The sequence below is a fragment of the Lates calcarifer genome, linkage group LG15, assembly GCF_001640805.2.
Source record: "Lates calcarifer isolate ASB-BC8 linkage group LG15, TLL_Latcal_v3, whole genome shotgun sequence".
Classification (NCBI taxonomy): Eukaryota; Metazoa; Chordata; class Actinopteri; family Centropomidae; genus Lates; species Lates calcarifer.
This window is the reverse complement of record NC_066847.1, coordinates 10,697,282-10,716,227: the sequence shown is the minus strand read 5'-3', so window position 1 is coordinate 10,716,227 and position 18,946 is coordinate 10,697,282. Positions and strand designations below refer to the sequence as shown.

General features: G+C 41.9%; 1 protein-coding gene across 1 annotated transcript; it reads left to right on the top strand.

Annotated features, from left to right (window-relative positions):
• The first annotated feature begins 1,140 nt into the window (after nucleotides 1-1,140).
• Nucleotides 1,141-18,790, top strand: cacng8b (calcium channel, voltage-dependent, gamma subunit 8b). The gene is made up of 6 exons (XM_018682641.1): nucleotides 1,141-1,462; nucleotides 9,809-10,105; nucleotides 10,900-11,124; nucleotides 14,602-14,685; nucleotides 15,690-15,830; nucleotides 16,145-18,790. Exons 3-6 carry the CDS (start codon nucleotides 10,902-10,904, stop codon nucleotides 16,939-16,941), a joined length of 1,245 nt encoding a protein of 414 aa, XP_018538157.1. The 5' UTR covers nucleotides 1,141-1,462; nucleotides 9,809-10,105; nucleotides 10,900-10,901; the 3' UTR covers nucleotides 16,942-18,790.
• Nucleotides 18,791-18,946: the final 156 nt, after the last annotated feature.

The following is an 18,946-nucleotide window of genomic DNA, read 5'->3' as shown; positions in this document are numbered from 1 at the left end:
TGTGCGTGTGTGTTAGTGCATGTTTGACTTTATGTGTGTGTGTGTGTCGTAGTGTGGGTTGAGTGGATCTCTCTTTTCACCATCACCATTACTGCATGAAAGACCTGTCACTCTGTATTAGCTCTCTCCAGCTCTCCCTCTCCCCCTTCTGTGCATGTGTGTGTGTGAGAGAGAGAGAGAGAAAGAGAGAGAGAGAGAGAGGAAGGGGTGAACTGGGCAGCAAAGCCATTTTAAAGCTATTGAAGGTCATTGTCTGCTCAGTTTTGTGCATCCTAACCGCTGTGTGCGACCAGCAGCTCAGCCACTGGCTCCATTTTTATAGATCTGTGGATGACATAATCCAGTCAATATCACAGAGAGATCCCTCATCATCAAAGTCATGTGACTAAATAATTATGGCAATAATAGTCAATTATCACAATTATTATACAGCCCCTGCTGAATTTCAGACTATATTAATACACACTGATATTGACCTGTAGATATCTGACTCCATGATTTAACATCTCTCTCTCTCTCTTTCTCTCTCTCTCTCTGCAGGGCTGCACTCGTGCTGCATTTCCCAGAACTACCAGCGCGGCCCCCATCATCATCATCATCATCACCACCACCACCACAGAGGAAAAGTGTCCCACTGGCGCTCCATCGAGTCGCTGTCCAGCAAAAGAAAAAAAAAGATCGACATCAATAAAACACACACACACACACACACACAGAGAGAGAGAGAAAGAGAGAGAGAGAGGCTGTAACCTGGTCATGGCTAATAGGCTACTTACAAACACACATCCCCGCGCGCCCTGCGCACGCTCCAATAAGCACATCCAGACCAGTTTCCTCAATATGAGAGAGAAGAGAGAGGGAGGGGAGATGAGATTGGGGGGGGGCGTGTAAACCTTCACCGTGATCTTGTGGCAGAACATACTGTAGTAGAAAATCATCTTGTGTCGATTCTGACATTATCCGTCACCGTTCACAGCACTGAGGAGTTTTGGTGGGATGCGACAAGTTGCTTGCGTCGGGCTCAGTGTGGGAGAAATAGATAGCGGAGCAGACAGGCAGGCGAGCGCTCGTCCAACCGGAGGGGAGGAGGAGGAGGAGGGTGAGGTGGGGGAGAGAGAGAGAAGGAGAGAGAGACGCATTCTCCCCGAGTACACACACAAGCAGCGGCCACATCCACTGTAGACAAATCCGTGTTCAGTGACGTGTTTTGTATTAGCCTTTTTTTTTCTAAATGCACGTTCAACCCTTTTCCCATCACTGGCCGATTTAAATTTAACCAGGAATTGAGCCTTCAGTCCCCCCCCACCCCGCGCGTTTCTTATTTTTACACACCCCCTTCTATTTATTTATTTTTTGCTATTCAGCCCATCCACCGTCCACCCCCTCTCTTCTTTTTCCCTCCATCTCCTTCTCTTTGGGAGTGCGGCGCGCTGCGAATCTCTGATATTAAATAAGCCTGCAGGTAAGACCTCTACACGCTTCTTTTGATTCTCATAATTACACTGTGTCACTGTTGTTTTTACTTTGCAGCCTAATGGATCACAGTTCATCCGGTGTAATTTACACGCCACATTGATTTGTTTCACGTTGCCTGCAACTTAGCCCACTACTGTCAGGGTGAGACTACGGAATTCACGGAAATAAATAATGATAATAATTCTCAGACTTCTTCCGCCTCTCTGATTAAACACAGAATGATCGTTTTCCCACCTTATTTGCGCGGGCCTATAATTAGCGACTGCAACGTCTATTATGCAAATGAAAGCCTTATAATAGCTCGTTTGAAGCTCTCCTTGCATCCGCACCGCAGGTGTTGGGACTAAAATATTTGTTGTATGTGCTGAAATTCTACTTATCCCACAATCAGGTGTTATTTCTGTGAATGTGCATCTGCGTCTTAATGTGTAATTTCTGTCCCAGTCCAGTGAGTTTTCTCTGTACCGGCCGCTTGATGCTAGGCATCCATTTTCCACCGTGTAGCCTATGCAGGCAGGGTGCTGTGTGTGTAGCTTACTCTATTAATGAATGCACCGCAGTCTGCATCACTATACTTAAGCTTTTGCACGCTCTCGGTCCCGTATCTCTGAGCTTGTATGTGTCTAATCACTGGTCTGCACAGCATCTGCTGCTGCTGCTGCTGCTGGACTCCTCACAGTGCAGGGCCAACATCTCAGCTCCACATCATGTTATCTGTTGATGCGTTATGAGATTCATTTTCTATTCAGCTCCACTGTCTCAGCGGCCAACCTGTGCTCTGTGTTGTGGCAGATCCAGAGGTAAAGGGCACCGAACATCTGGCGCCCCATCAATCATTCACCTTTTCATCGCAGCTCAGATCACATCTGAGGCTGAAGGTGGAGTGAAATGTCTTGAATGGGAGATGCTATAGGACTGTGCATTGCAGCACTCAGGAGTTACTGTGCACTGTCAGAGAAGAAACAAGGTAGTGAGTTACACCTGTCATCACTGGGGCTGCAGACCATGACCGTTACAACTCTGGATGTCTTCTCAGACATTAATTATCTGATGTGAAATTCCCTCGTTGTTGTGGTCATTTGCAGTTTCAGCGACTGTAGCACAAGCTTTTCCCCACTGAGCTGAGCTTTTGATTTGAGTGCTGCATGTCTTTAGATTAGGAGAGCAGTCTTTCCTGTTTTTTTTCCAAAGCCAGCATAAATGGCCATCAGCCCCTGATGGTTTTAATGTAGATCCACTCCGCTCTCACTTGATGTGGGCAGTGTCACAGGTTTACAGTTGAACTCTTGAATATTTATATTATCTCACTTCTGTGTGAAGTGGCTGTGTCAGAATGTGGGCACTGTCTGCCAGCGTAAGAGTAATTTTTGCACATTCCACTATAATTAAATGCAATTAGTAAACAGATAACTGTAGATGAGAACCTTAACTGTACAATTAATTAATTACCATTTCATGCAACTCAGTAGATGCATCATAAGCATGTGGAGTTTACATGAATCATTTAAGCCCTAGTTTGCACAATTACAGCAATATTATGACTTTTAGTGACAGTATGAATTAAAAGTTTAATTCTTACACATTCTTCTACGCTAAAGTGCACTTACAGGGAAGTTATACACAGTGACAAATCAAACATTTTCAACAGAGGTGAAAGTCTAATTGTTTGAGTCATAGTGCTGCCATTGACTGCTCACCTCTCAGACAATCTTTCACTGAGGTGTGGCTGACCCCACCATCTGTTGGTCACGCCCCCTCTGCCCCACCACCTCCCACATGCTAAACATCGTCTGCACTGTGTGTGTGATGTACGTATGTGTGTGTGTGTGTGTGTGTGTTCGTGGCTTTGACGACTGTCTCCGTGGATTTTGGATTACTTTCAAAACCCAGTCGCCTCTCAGATCTGCTGTTTACGCTGTAAGGTGACTCATTGCAGTCAATACTGGTGCGTAGCCCACACACAGGCTCCACTTGTGTTTTAGCGCCGGCCAAATCATAATCATCTAATGCACAAGTGGTCCAGAGCAATTGCAAAGAATCTCAGTAACTTCTGAATGTTTCCACTTGTTTTTCCTCGCCATTTCACTCTAATTTTATACTGTGAGCGGTTGGGTGGTCAGGTCTCTCTCTCACTCTCTGTTTCTCTCTCTAAGGAGAGGCAGATCTGCAGCGATCATCACATCTGTCAGAGGATCAATGTCTGTGCTGCAATTTTCTTGATGGTACCAGATACCTCAATTTAAATATAATCTCAGTCTCCCATAACGAATCTAACCATCAGAATACCTCTGTTCAGTCACATGACAGTGTAACTTCTGATGTCTGCACTGCTGTCATTGTAAGTCTGAACCAGCAATTGTACCTAAATGAGTACAAATCAAACACAGGCTCCCTGTATTTGCTCATTCAGTACACTGCGTTGTTTATAATTCCAGTGAGCTAGAGGCTTTTATCCACAGATTTCTAATTGACTCCTGTCTCAGTGGCTATGACCCGTGCATCAATTAACCCCCAGCTTTGGTGTTTTTAAGTGCTTTGCGCAAGTTAGCACACCCTCTGAGAGCAGGGTTGTAAGAGCCTGTGACTGAACTGTATTGTGTCAGTGATATATTGTTCGCCAACCTGTCTGTGTGCAGAAGCATGCAGAGTAAACACACAGCAGACAAAGCGTTAGCATGCTCACTGGACTGGAGATACACAACATGGGACACTGAACAGGGTGTATACAGGTGATGTGAGTCACAGTTGTGTGTATTAAAACTTCATCAACATTTCTACCATTTCCAGGATGTCAAATAGATTATGTGACTGAGATTGCTCTTTTCTGAACTGCAGATTCTTCTAACAAACACATGGCAGTTCAGGTGTAGCACTGTGCTACATTATGCTAATGATTAAAGATATGAATGACATGTCTGTAAATCTGTCTGTTAGTGATGAGAAGATTAGCTGATTGACAGTAGATTAACTGGGAACAATTGTTTAAAAAAATTGCAATTCAAGGTCTACAACTGGCAGTTAATTTAGCTTTGCATAAAGACTGAGAGCCGTAGCGATTTTCTCATCTTTTCTCAGCAAGGAAGCGAATAACTGCATTTCCCAAAAGGACAAAATTTGAACGATTTTTTTTTGGCAAACTAATATTCTCATGGTCAAAGATCAAATACCAAGGCTCAACAATTTTGTTAACTGTCTAATTATTTAAGTCATTCTTCAAACAATAATTTGACCCTTTTATTTGAGAAGATTTGCCTTTTTCCTGTTTTATGTGATAATAAATTGAATATCTTTGCGTTTTCAGATTTAGGTTGAATAAATACATGTTATAGACTGAATGATTAATCGATTGATCAAGAAAATAATGTAAATAATTGACAGTCGCAGTTAGAATTTGTGCTGATTATGTTTTTTTTTTCATTTAATTTTAATGAATATTCAGTTTTTCCCCCCATGTTCACTTCTCTCTCCTCTGCTGCACTTAAATGGCAGGATAATAAATTAACATCACACCTCTTTCTGTATAAACACAAATTTCAGGGACTGTGTTGCATCAGATCTTCTGTCAGAGAGTGCAATCTCAGTGAATATGGAGGTTTTTATGCATCTGCGTGACTGCACGAGCGCATGTGTTTAAGCATATGTTCATGGGTTCATGAGCGTCAGGTCATCCAGAGACACTTTATTTTTGGAGCCTTTTAGACCAAGGTGTTACTGTCACTGCCTCCTCAGGCTGTTCTGCTCAGACAGACAGAGACTTGGTCACATGCAGTCTGAAGATCTTGGTGGACTCTTCACATGAGCTTAATGGCATTTCTGTTCTGCTTTGAAGTGCCTGTTAAAGATGACCTATTTTATGATTTTATTGTCATCATTTTGACAGTTGTGGGGGTTTGAGGCGGCATATGTGCTTGTATGCCAAGGGTATGTTTGTGTGTTGATCTTTTTCCCTGCACCTGTGTGTGTGTGTCTGTCTATTTGTGCCGGCATGCATGAGAGTGTGTATAGATGTAAATGTGTGTGTGTGCCAGCTGTGGGATCTCAGCAAAAAGCTCAGGTGTGTAGGTTTTTTCTCATGATTAAGAAGAGAAATCATCTCCGCCACTGCTCTCAATATTTAGACATGTTTTCTTAATGTTCACTGCTGCCATCGAGCACTCAGAATAGAATACGCTGCATGTATTTTTAGAGCTGTCATCATAAGTAGGCCTAGTGGATTTTTTTCTGTTGGTCAAGCAATCAGTTTAAGCTTATGTCATTTTCACTAACTACAATCCTGATTTTTGGTCATTTGGAGAAGAGACATATCTCCTCTCCTGGACATGCAACAGTCAATGCGGTGTGACTTTGTTGTGTATCTACACTGAAAATATTCCCACATGCCCACACAGGACCGTTGCCTTTCACATGTGTGGAAAAACCTATTACAAACGTCATCATTTATTCAACAAGCAGTTTGGTAGTTGATTTATGCAATGAATAGCTAATGGAGCAGCTGCTACAAAATTCAAATCTCCTGTGTGACTTATGGCTGCATTATTGGAGCCACAATTCATCGGGTGCGCTTATATTTTATACAAGCAAAGGTATTCTGTCATGCTGGGGATGAGTCACGCAGGTAGATCTGATTACATCTGAAGTTTTCTGACAAGTGAGGGCCTGGTCCTGTAATGGTTCCTGCAGCAGCTAGCTCCCAAAGCAATGCTCTTGGCCTTTGTTTGCTGCAGTACATCCTGCTGCAGCTAATTGGCCTCTGGCCGGCCCAGAGTCCTCTGAGTGTTGCAAACACACTATAAAAGCAACACTATAAGGGTACATTCGCTCTGGGAAGCTCAGTATTATGGCAAAAGGAAACATGTACTTATATTTTTTGAATCCAGCTATGTTCTAAATCTGAAATCACCCAATATTTCTCACCAGTCCAGCCACAGCTACTGTTATCTGGGTCTACATGGAAATTACTGGGGTGGTGTGGAGGCTTCAACCTTATGTTCCAAGGCCCATAAGGAAGCACTCTGCAGATTTAGTATTGTAGTCTTATAACACTGTTGGACTCATGATGGACAGTTAAGAAAAAAACATAGCTTCTGGAGCATAAGCAGAGGTAATGTCTTCTTTATTCCACACATTCTTCTTCATCGTTAAAACACTAGTGCCTACATTACCCACAATGTAGCACTGCTGTGCTAGTAGCAGCTAATGTAGCCTTGAGCTGCTGTCCTTATGCAGACATGAGGAGTGGGATACAGAGGTTTGGTAAGATCATTTCTATCCCCACAGATTTTTTTTTTTTTTTCTTTTCATTTTCACACTTGTCCTCAGACAGGGATATTACATGAGAACATTTACTAGATTCATTCATCAGATGTGTTTTATTTTGCTCTCGAGTCACAAAAGGTTTTATACAACTTGCAGACATACTCCCCAAGACCTGTAAACAGGTCTAAATGTGTAAAATCAGTAATGTTTTCATTGATCCCAATCTTAACTCTAAAACTCTAATCACAACATGTTAAGATAATGCAACACTGTTAAATGAATACAACAAACTTGTTTAATCATGTACACCCTCTAAGAAGTGCTGTCCTCTACATGGCGATGCAATCATTAATAATATTACAAAGGAAAGTTTAAATAAAATATAAATATAAGATGAGAAAGAATATAAAAACCCTCTGCTGCTAACCCTCCTTCAGCCAAATGAGAAATTACAATACTCACCCCCATTTCTGACCCCCTCATCCCCGCTAATAATTTTCATACAGTCCCTTCCAACCAATTTAGTTAAACTCTCACACATTCTTTTTTTTTTTCTTGCCCTCTTGTTCTTTCACGCTCTCTTGCTCTCGTTCCCCTCGTTCCTTCTTTCTTAATTATTGGTGGAAAATAGAAATTACAGATAATTAAATGACAATTATGATCTCCCACACAGGGGAGTTTTTGCTATGGGGAATAACTCAGTAGGTTATTCTTAAGGTCATTCATTAAATACTGGAGTCAAAGAACCCAGACACACACACACACACACACACACACACACACACACACACACACACATATACACACATACTCATATACACATTAGATACTGCATTTGCAGGCCCTGGAGTTAGAATGTAATCCCTTCTGGACGTGTATTTTCCTAAGGGAGCGGCAGTATGTTGATAGGGTTGGAAGGTCATTCAACACACACAAACACACACGCATAATCACATTCACTTGTTTGTTTCCACATATGAACCCACAATGTATAAATAAGCTGCACTGTGGTGGTGTCATTTGACAGTTTACATAATAAGGAGCCTGAACGCAGAGATACGAGGCTAACTGTCTAACTGAGGGGAGCTGAGGGGAACATTACTGGGATTCAATAAGATTGGACTAGACCCATCCTCAGATGCACTGGAGAGGAAATGCACACACACAAACACACCGTCTCTCCTTCCATCTTTCCTTCTGTCTCTGAGGCAGCTCTGTTTTGGGTCTCACAATGCAAACAGGATGTAACCTATTTTGATCACGGTGCCATATTGCATCATGAAATATTAACCAACTTGACTGCACTGCATTATGTTTGCTAAATAATGTTTGTCGAATAATGGGTGCTGCTTCATCTCCACAGTTGAGATTTATCAAGAAAAGACACTGAGACCCTGTTCATGTGTATTTGTGAGTGCATGTGTATGTGTGTGTGTGCCTGGGAGCATCTGTGTCGCAGTGATCACACACAAATCTATTGATAGAGCATTAGCGCATTGGTCCGTCCGTCCGTCTGTCTGTCTGTCTGGGGTTTCAGAGTCAACTCTCAGGCTAGTGTCTTGAAATATTCCCCCTCATTTCTGCCTCTTTCTCTCCCATCTCTGTTCTCTCTTCTCTGTCCTCTCTCTGCTTTCCTCTCTCTGCCTCTTTCTCCCTCTATCTCTTGCCTGCCCCTCTCCTCCACCCCCCCTCGCTCTATGCTGATCCAGACTTTGGAATTCAATGTTGCTATGGCAACAATGTCGGGTTGGTCCTCTCTGCCTCCCCCTCTTGCTCCTCTTATTCAGACTAGATGCAGTACAACTCGCTCTGGAGTCATTCTGTCTTTAGCCTGTAATACTGTCACTACTATAATTGCTCTATCTGTTTTCACACAGTTACAACATGGTTCTACAAAACTGAAATAAAGCATCTCCAGCACTGAATGTGGAGCTGAAAGGATTACTCGATGAATTGCTCGGTTAATTGAGTAATCAGCTGCTTTAATTTTAGATTCATCATTTAAGTTATTTTCAAGCAACAAGTCACAGGCTAACATGCTAAAAATGTCAATGCTAACATACTGATTTTTAACAGGTTCAATGTTCACAGACTTAAGTTAGTGTGTTAGCGTGCTTACATTTGTTAATCACTGCCAAGTGCAACATGTAGCTGGAGCCGATAGGAACGTCATGACTCTCTCAGGATGTTTGGATAAAAACCAAGTATTAGACAGATAAGAGACAAGAGATCACCAAAGTGCTTCCAGTTGATCCTGAGAGGAGCATGGATGTGTGTACCAAATTTTATGAGACATTTCACTCAAAACCACAAACAAACCAGTCTTTGGATAATATGAAAGCCTGTACCAAATTTCATAACAATCTATCCAATAGTTGTTGAGATATCTGAGTCTGACAAACTGACACTGTCATCCCTGGAGCCACTAGTATGTCTAAAAATGCCCAAAAAAAAAAAACCAAAAAAAAAAACATCTCAGTTCCAGCTTCTCAGCTATGAGGATTTGCTGCTTTGTTTAGTCTCTGAGTAAATTGAATATCTTCAGGGTTTGGACAGTTGGTTGGACAAAAAGAAAAAAATTGGCTGTCAGAGAAGTGTTAAAGGCAGTATTCACAATTTCATGTTTTTAGACCAAACCATTTGTTGATTGATTGTGAAAATGAATTTTTTCATGTTTTATTTATGGAGGTTGGCTCAATGAGAGGAGTTTTGTGTTTGTGTTCACTCACAGACGAGAGTGTGACACTAAAACGAAAGTCAGAATTTAAACAAACATAAAAACTGCAAATAAAGGATGAGGAACAAATTGCGAGCAATTTTAAAAGGGAGTCAAATCAGCATTAATACAGGATAACATTATCATTCATAATGATAAAACAGTAATTGATAGTTGCAGCCCTAATAAAATTGTTACATGTTTAATTACACCATTTAAACTCTTTAGATTAAAGGTACTGAACATATGTTTGTGTATTATTTCATCTTACATCATTATACTTTTCATCTGCAAGCTTATGGCCTGATAATACATCTGTAAATAAACTAACAAAATGTGGTTTATCCTTGTCTTCTTCAGAACAGTGACCATGGGTTCTCTGGTTCAAACTCTCTGCTAACGGCGGACGGACGGAGAGCGGGCCAACCGTTCAAGCCACAACCTCCACTGGCACCCCCTTTCTAGTGAGAAAGAGTAAGAGAGGGAGAGCAAAAAAGAGAAAGAGGCCAAAGAGAGAGAACGAGTGCAAGAAGGAGAGAGGGGAGCGGGTGAGAACAGTCGATGGATGCTGTCCGGATTGAGGGGACAGCACGTTCTTCACTGACGAGGAAAAGAAAGATTTCAAAATTGAGTCGAAGGATAGAAACTCGCCGTCAGGTAAAGTTTTTCACACTTTGCACTCTCAGATTATACTTTAGTCCATTGAAAACTCTGACAGTACCAGTTTTATAAGTGTGGAGACTAAACCTTTGATGTTACATGTAGAAAATATCTACAGTAGCAACCTGAGAAAAATTTATAGCAACTCAGACATGCATGGATGAACTGAACTTCTGTTTGTGTGAGAGTGCTCATGCATGTTTGTATGTGGAAGGTGCATTGCCTTCCTAATAAAGACTTTAACGGGTACAAGGTGATCTCATGGTAGAGCTGCTTTGTGTGTACATGTATGTGTGTGTGTGTTTGTGTATTCATCTCCAGCCCTGCTGACTCTGAAGGGGAGAACAGTGTCAGGGTCATGAATATGGAATAGACTGAGATTGGGAGGGTGTGATCTGTTGTGTTTCACATCAATTCTGTCTTGTTAAGCGGAGTCAGCAGAGTCATCCAACTCTCCTCCAAGGACACATCATAGACCCACTTATGCACCTCCCACATCCGCCCCCTCCTGGCTCTTGTCTTTTCGCATCGCCTCCCCCTCTCCCTCCCACCGGTGCCCCTCACCTCCTCCTGCCCCTCATCATCTCACCTGCATGTTCGTTGTCTTTTTTAATAAACTGCACTTTGTGTATGATTGCGAACACCCTCCCGCTCAGTTATCCTGTTCTGTCTCGTTTTCCACAATAAATGGTTGTTTTCTCTCTTTTCTCTCTTTCTCTTCTGCACTCTTGATGTCCGCCCTTTTCCTCTTCTACCTCCTTTCCTTCTTCTCCTATCTTTCCTCTCTGAAGGCATGGTGTGTGAGAAGGGGATCCAGATCCTCCTCACCACTGTGGGGGCATTCGCTGCCTTCGGCCTGATGACGGTGGCAATAGGGACGGACTATTGGCTGTACTCCCGTGCCCTCATCTGCAACAGCACAGCCAACGTCACCCAGGATGACCCCCACAACAAGGACAAGAAGGACCCTGGGGCACTCACCCACTCTGGACTGTGGAGGATATGCTGCCTGGAAGGTAGAGAAGAAGCTGTGGGAGACATTTTGGGTCTGTTGTCGGGATTTGGACTGATGGGGATGCACTCTGGAATGAGTTTGCTTTGGCGGAGGCTGCACAGCTACACAGCTCTAGTAACGTTCTAGACATTTAGCACTTAATGTAGTCAGACTAGATCTTCTTGCCTTCTGGACATGCAGGGATTGAAAAGTTAAGCAGGAGAAATAATGAAGTGAGAAGTGGATATGTTTCACAATCTAAACAGTTAAGTGTTCTTTCAAGTCTTATTCATCTTATATCAGGTAAGAGAGAGCAGTGTTATGGAGTGGGAGGGCACTTAACATGAAATTACATGACTCACAGGTGGAGCATTTCCATGCACTCCATCAGTTTACTTCATATAAAGTCGAAGGTACAAGCTGTTGTGGAAAAACATAAGATGGAAAGTCAACCAAAGGTGACATCAGTGAGAAACATCTAATAACAAGGTTTAACATTTTGTTACCTGCCAACGTTAATGACTGGCATAAGCTTAAGATTATGCTGTTGAGGAAACTGATAACACAATCTGCAGTCAGCTCAGTTTTGGATTCAATTTTTGATTAGTTTGGCAACTGTGGTGTGGTGTTTTGTTCACAAGTGCCACAATGAACCGTTTAGAATTTCCCACAGCTCTGATTGGATTCTTCTCCAAAGCAACAGCAACAGAGCCTCATGAATATTGTAGTATTTAGAGTCATCCACCATGCCAGAATGGTAGTCAACATATTTTCCATATTTTTTACAGATTTTCCAGAAAGGAAGATAAAATAATTAAAACTGGTGTCCATAAGATAAATATATGGCATTGTTGTATTATGCTTCCATGATAAGTAACACTGAGAGATATTAAGAGATTTTTGTAACGGGAACTCAGTGTTGACAAACACTTCCAAAACTAACAGCTCCTTCCACTTTACAACTCATTGGATAGTATTTGCTTCAGTTTTTCTTGGAGAATAATTCAGATTGAGCTGTGAGGGTTAGGGTTTCTGTGACTTGAAATGATGCTCAGAGTGGTGTCAGGGGCAGATGACAACAGCTGGACCCTATATCTGTTGCTATGTAGACAGCACATGTATTTACTTATTAAATTACTATACATGGATCATCAAAGAATAGGTGTTTAATTTCTGTATTTATACACTGTTGTCATTCTGCCTCTGCTGTGATAAGTATTTGACGGTGGCATAGATACCGCTCAAACTGAACTGAAAGTAAACTACTGTAAAACTATAAAAACCTTGTATCTCTTGGCATTGTCAAAGCTCTCTGTCAGTCACTGTGGAATCAGTGTTAACAGTTAGAACACAAAAGCTGAAGTTCAGAAGTGTCCACCTTCACTTGACTTTAGGAAACTTTGATTAGAAAGCTGCAGCATTGCTGTAATATCAGTAATCATTATTAGCATCAACATACACATTCCTATTGGTATTTGTTAGACCGTGCCATAGTGACAAGAAAACAATTTTGCATGATTGCAGTATAATTACATGATACTGGAGCGTAACCCTCACTCAGAATAATCCATTAATCATTGTCTTTGGTTCAGACTTTGGTAATTTAATTCAAGGGCTGAAACAAAAGGCTCGCATTTGCTGACACTCAACAGTAAAGGCTAGGCTGGAGTGAAGCAGCTACAGCCAAAGGGGTGGTGCGAGTTAGCGATCTGTGTCTTCGTTCACATAGAAACTGAGGTAGAGGCTCTTCTGTCTCCAGGAAAGCCTCTTGGCTCTCCTTATAAAGCATCCCCGGCCCATACTGGGCTTGGTCATTGTACAAAGCTAATTTGTCCTCATCTCTAAGCTTCCTGATAGCAAAGCACCCAATTAGAGATAAGCTCTAGCCCTTGCAGCTCTTCTGCAGTGCACCCCCACCCACTCCCTTCCATTGCCTCACTCTTTCAGTTTCTCCACTTGCTATCCCTCCGTCTCACTCCTGCAAACATTACATTTCATCTTCCACTGGTTTCTCCTCTCCTGCTCTTTCCTCCTCATAGTTTTCTTTCTCTTTTAGTCTTTTCTCTCACATTGTGGTGCAGTAAAGCTGACAGTGTCTTGGCATGGCTTAGAGGTCAAGTATCCTTGATGTCTGTGGAGTATTCAGCCAAGATAGATGCTCAGTAGTCGTGCAGTGATGCAGTGAGGTGTAGCTGGAGTGGAAATGCAGGACATGCTAGCTCTAAAAGATTTATGCCCGCGGGTGGGTGGCACATTATGCTGTGGATAGAGATGTGTCCTCTCCTCCTCTCTAGCTCTTCTGCAGGTTTACTGAAGGTGGGGTTGCACTGAATTACCTGATAATTACTATTTTATTTTATTTGTGGGATTTTTGTTCACATAGCACACAAATATGTGAGCTTGTAAGCTGATGTTTGAGCTTTCATTCAAGCCTTTCAGGTAAATAAGGGACCAGTCCTCCAGTGACAGAATGTAACATTTATTCATCTACTGTAATTCAGCACAGTTTTGAGGTACTTGTACTTGACTTTGAAGTTTTTCCATTATATGCCACTCCACTACACACCAGAAGGAAATATTGTACTTTTCACTCCACTATATTTATCTTCCAGTCTTAGGCTCCAGTCTTCTTGGCTTGGTGTTTGGTTGGTGCCCCTTGCAGTTTGAGTGATTATTAATTGTTGTTAAAACACAAATAGGAAATACATATAAATAGGAAAATATTCAAAGAATAAATATAAGTTCCTATAGATAAACTTTGTTTTTCTTCCTTCCAACTCCAAACTGGAACAAATGCAAACTAACTCTAATGTATTTTAAGGTCTCAAAAAGTAGATTGAAGTTGCGTTAGCATCAGGGCATGTTTAACCTGAGACAGTCTGAAGTCTGTTGCGCCTGTGTCTGACGATGCTAACACTGATCTATGTGGCTCAACTGATGCCCTGCCCCTTTTTACCTCCATCTGTTTCTTTACAGACCAACCTGTGGAAATGTAAGAGCTGTGAGAAAGAGAGCAGCTCACCCCACATCTGTCCATTTCTCCCTCCGTCTGTGTCTCTTCATTCCATCACTCCATCTCTCTCACAATCCATCCATCAGCAACAGTGGTGTGCTGTCATCATCGTGCGTGCATCCCTCCGTTCGTCTGTCTGTCTACATGCAAGACCCCAGCGGGTAGTTATTTGTCTGCCTGTGTGTCTGCATACTTGTATGTATTTACATGTGTGTATGTACTGTACGTATGTGATGTTACTAACTTGCATTTCCTAGAAGAACCATTAACCTCTGTGGTGCTCTTTATCAATATGTTGAAGTTTATCATTGGGTGCATATGCTTGGATTAAAAGAAGGATTTTCTTGCACAGCTATGACTGTGTTCAGTTGTTAATCAGTTTGTCTCTCAGGAGGATATTTGTTGTTCTCTTTTCTTAAGGTTGCAGTTATGAGTTCTTGTCTTTTGTTGTGTCTGGTCACCACTGTTTCTCTTCTTATTTCTCAGGAGTGAAGAGAGGAGTGTGTTCTCAGATCAACCACTTCCCAGAGGATGCAGACTTTGACCATGACGGGGCAGAGTACGTCCTACGTAAGTCAATACCAGCATTACACGGTGTGGATGATAAGGGAGAGGGAAGCTTTGCTAAGAAGCAGAGACATGGATAGAAATAAGCCTAAACCTGCTCCCTGTTACCTGTTAAGCTCTGTGTTTTTATTGCTCATTCCTCAGATGATAATCTCAGCGAGAAATAAACATGTGAGAATGTGAGCAGAAAGTCACAGGGAGATGGGGTGCCCTAGTTCGTACTCAGTGCCCTGCAGTGATATCTTTCTGGTCTATGATATGCTACATGTGTGCCTGTGCATACATAAAGAAAAGCTTGTGTTCTGTTTACAATGTTGCAGAGACATTTTGCTGGCATTTAGGTGGCATTTTCTCTCCCGTGGCCTAGTTGTCCTAGATGGGAGATGAGTGTTAATGTGTGTGTGTGTTCACTTGTGCTTGTGTGTGTGCATGGTTGGCAGACCTCCGCAAAGCACTGAAGGCCACATGGGAAGGGTTTGATTCAATCATGTGCCTAGAACTGAGTAATTAATTTCCTCACTAAGTATTATGTGTATCTTTTTAATGGAGCAGTTTTAACTATTTTTATTTTCTCTGTTGCTGTTATTCAGCCTCCTTGCTTTGTCAAAACCTGGGTTGAATAGTGTTAGTTAATAGTCGTGTGATTGTTGAGAAAAAGCCTGCTGTCTTGATGTAAGTGCATTTTTCTCAATAAAAGCCATCCCATTTCGCCAGTTAAATCCTTTTGATGTGAACTAGCAGCTGTAGGAATTAGTAGTAGTCTGCATTAGCAGTAACTCAGTACAGCTCTGACAGAGTGAGTGAACAGTAAACAGTGAGGCTGATATCAGTGAGATAAAATTAGAAACAACAGCATTACTTATGAGAATAATTGAAAATCTTGAGGATTACAACTTAAACATGGTTCACACATTGTCACAGAAGTTCCATATCATTTTACACATATTCATATTCCTTTCCGTTCTAGTTTTTGCTGTTTACTTGAATGTCCTCTGTCCTCTATTTAGGGGTAGTCAGGGCTTCCAACATCTTCCCGATCCTCAGTGCTATCCTGCTGCTGATGGGAGGGGTGTGCATTGCTGCTAGTCGTTTCTATAAGAGCAAAAGGAACATCATCCTGGGGGCAGGAATCCTCTTTGTGGCTGCAGGTATGTGCATCTGGTATAGATTCAGTATATGTGCTTATACAGTGTGTGCGTGGTTGTGTGAATTTTGGTCTGGAGAATATCACCTGCCATAACAGTTTTTATGCTTTGTTTGAGAGTGTTTATTTATGTTTAGACTATTCTGTCAGTTTAATAGAGGTTTTTATATTCACACCTCATTGTTCCAGTTTTCTTTCTTTCTCTCTGAGAATGTCACAAATAATTATGCCAAGCAAATGTTTTTATTAGTACTGTAAGTTGGTCTTTCTAAGCATTTTTAGCACTTTTGTAAATACTGCATTTCTGTGCTTTCTTAGGTCTGAGTAACATAATTGGTGTGATCGTGTACATCTCGGCTGCACTGGGGGACATCTCTCCAAAGAAGGATGAGGATAAGAAGTGGCAGTACTCCTACGGTTGGTCCTTTTATTTTGGAGGCCTCTCCTTCATCATGGCCGAGATGGTTGGTGTGCTGGCCGTCAACATCTACATTGAGAAGAACAAGGAGCTGCGCTGCCGCTCACGCACCGACATTTTCAAGAGCACCACGCACGCCATGCTCCGCCTCCCCAGCTACCGCTTCCGACGCAGATCCCGCTCCTCGTCCCGCTCCACCGACCCTTCTCGCTCCCGAGACCCCTCACCTGTAGGGGGAGGTGGGGGCAAGAACTTTGGCCTGCCCCCGTCTGCGCTGCTTTCCCAGGGCCCCATCTCAGTGTCCACTTTACCTAACCCTCACTCTCGCTCCCACACGGCCCTGGCTGGAGGCGACATCTCCCTCTACACGTTGTCCCGAGACCCCAAACTGGGGGGTTTGCCACCCATGTATGGAACGGTGGACAGGGCCACACTTTACCAGCTCCACAACTGCTTCCCTAAGGATGGGGGTGGAGGGGGAGTGATGATGAGTGGTACACTTCCCTCGCTCAAGTCTCACAATCCTTCAAATTCTTCCAACTCAAATGCACCGATGCCTAACTCTGTGGGCTCTGGTCCTCCACCCTTCACCTCATCCACAGTAGACAGGGAGCGAGGGATGGGGACTCTGGACAGGCTGAAGGGAGACAGGGAGAGCAACTCTAACACCCTCAATAGGAAGACAACACCTGTGTAAAGAAAGGGTATCTGAGGGGGAGGAGAGGAGGAAGGGAGAGAAGGAGGATAGGCAGTAGTGAGAGATTACAGATAGAGAGGAGCCCTGTGTTTGTGTGACTCAACAGGAAGTAGATAGGAAGACAGACAAATGAAATATCTCTCCCTCCATGTTCACTGTTATTCAGTCTACTCAATCTCACTGAGAACAAAAAGAAGAGTAATAACAGAGTGATAATAACAACAACAATGAACTTTCACAATAAAACTATTTTGATATTTTAATGTGCTAGAAATGATTTATTTTGTTAATGATCAAACGCAATTAACCTTGGGCTATTATGAAAATGTTTCACATTTTTTGTGCAATATTACTGCTAATTTAACCAGATCATCATTAATGTAAAATTGTTGTTGTGATTATTCTTAGCGTTATTACAGGCTAGCTGTTACTTGCAAACACTATAGTTTGGAATGAAAGTTTGATTTTTATGTTTTTTTGTTTGGTTGTTTGTTTGTTTTTCACTGTAATTTTAGATCTTGACAACTTTTACTGTGAATTTCTTCCATGCAGAGCCACTGGGACTTGTCAGTGAGCTGTGTGTAACTGTGTCCAAGTGTCAAGCATGAGTGTGCACAATATGTGGGAGAAGGAGAGCCTGTATTATTTTTTTAACCCCCATGTTATATAATTTTCATTTGTAACATGAAGTCAGATGTGAATACTGTAAATTGTCTTCCAATACTGATACTGAAAGAAATGCAACAATAATGTGAGTGACTGAGACAACTGACCAACTTCATTGTTATTATGAGTCTGAGTTTTCCATGGGCCTCTGTTAGTCTTATTTCCATTCTAATCAGTGTTAACAGTAGTACTTGTAGCTATAGTCGTGTTGAAGATGTTTGTTCTTGGGCATTAACAGAAACCTCTGACTGGAGGAAGCAGAAAAAAGAGACATAGAATAATACATTTGTACAGAATCAGGTAAAGGTTGCTGCCTGAGCAGAAAAACAAAAAAACCTAATCATTTTTTTTCTATGAAGAGTCCCAAAGTGACACATGCAACTCATCATTTTCAGTGGCAAAAAATACAATATGTATATGTGGGTTGAGAGGGTTTAAAAAACACTATAGAAAAAAACTTTTGAAAAGATACTTGTACATTGTAATTTAAGCATACATATATTTGTAAAGTCTACAGATACGTTTTTCGGGACCACTGTTCAAACTGGATATGCATTTTAGGCAGGGCTGAAGCGTTTGGATCCTGGTGCCCTCCCCGGACTCATGTTGGGTGGTTTTATCCATCCAGCCTGTGGCGCCACTCTTGGCCCCCTCCCCTGCCCATATTTGGTCATATGATCGGTGTTTCCCCTACTTTAACACATGACCAACAACAGATTCATCTCCCCAAAGATTCTTTTCACTGTGCTTCCCCCCGTGACCGCTGACTCCTGAGTCTGAACTCTTGACCTGTTCTGTTTATGTTGATGAGAATGTAAACACATGTAACCCCACCCCTACCACCCCACCCCTTTCCTCCCTCCACTCTCTCTTCTAAGCTGTCCCGAACGACTGCAGATCCGGGCTGAAACCATGGACACACCTACTACATGATATACTTAAAAAACAAAACAACCAGAAGCTTCCAGGTTCTATAAGTTTTCATTTCTTTGATTTCATTTCAGAAAAAGAAAAATGTGATAAAACTGCACACAGATAGCATTTATGTGGGCAATATGAATAGTATGTAGTTGAGAATAGATATATCTAGACAAATGATTATGGTTTATCTAAATGTGTGATAAACTTAAACACTGTATTGCACGAAGTTTATAAAAAAAACAATAACAGACATATTCACAGACTGCTGTCTTTTGTTTCTTTTTTGCTGAGAAAGAGGCCAGAGTCTTATGTACACTGACCCTGAAGGTCAAAACACAATGACATTTCCAAAAAACACAACATATCAGAAAAAACAATATGTAAATAAACACAAAAACATTTCTGAAAACACAATGTT

Bases quoted from the DNA above. Each gene is read 5' to 3' on its own strand.
- cacng8b (XM_018682641.1), top strand. From the start codon at position 10,902: ATGGTGTGTGAGAAGGGGATCCAGATCCTCCTCACCACTGTGGGGGCA. The intron at 14,686-15,689 runs GTAAGTCAATAC...TCCTCTATTTAG, and splicing joins CGGGGCAGAGTACGTCCTAC to GGGTAGTCAGGGCTTCCAAC. The intron at 15,831-16,144 runs GTATGTGCATCT...GTGCTTTCTTAG, and splicing joins AATCCTCTTTGTGGCTGCAG to GTCTGAGTAACATAATTGGT.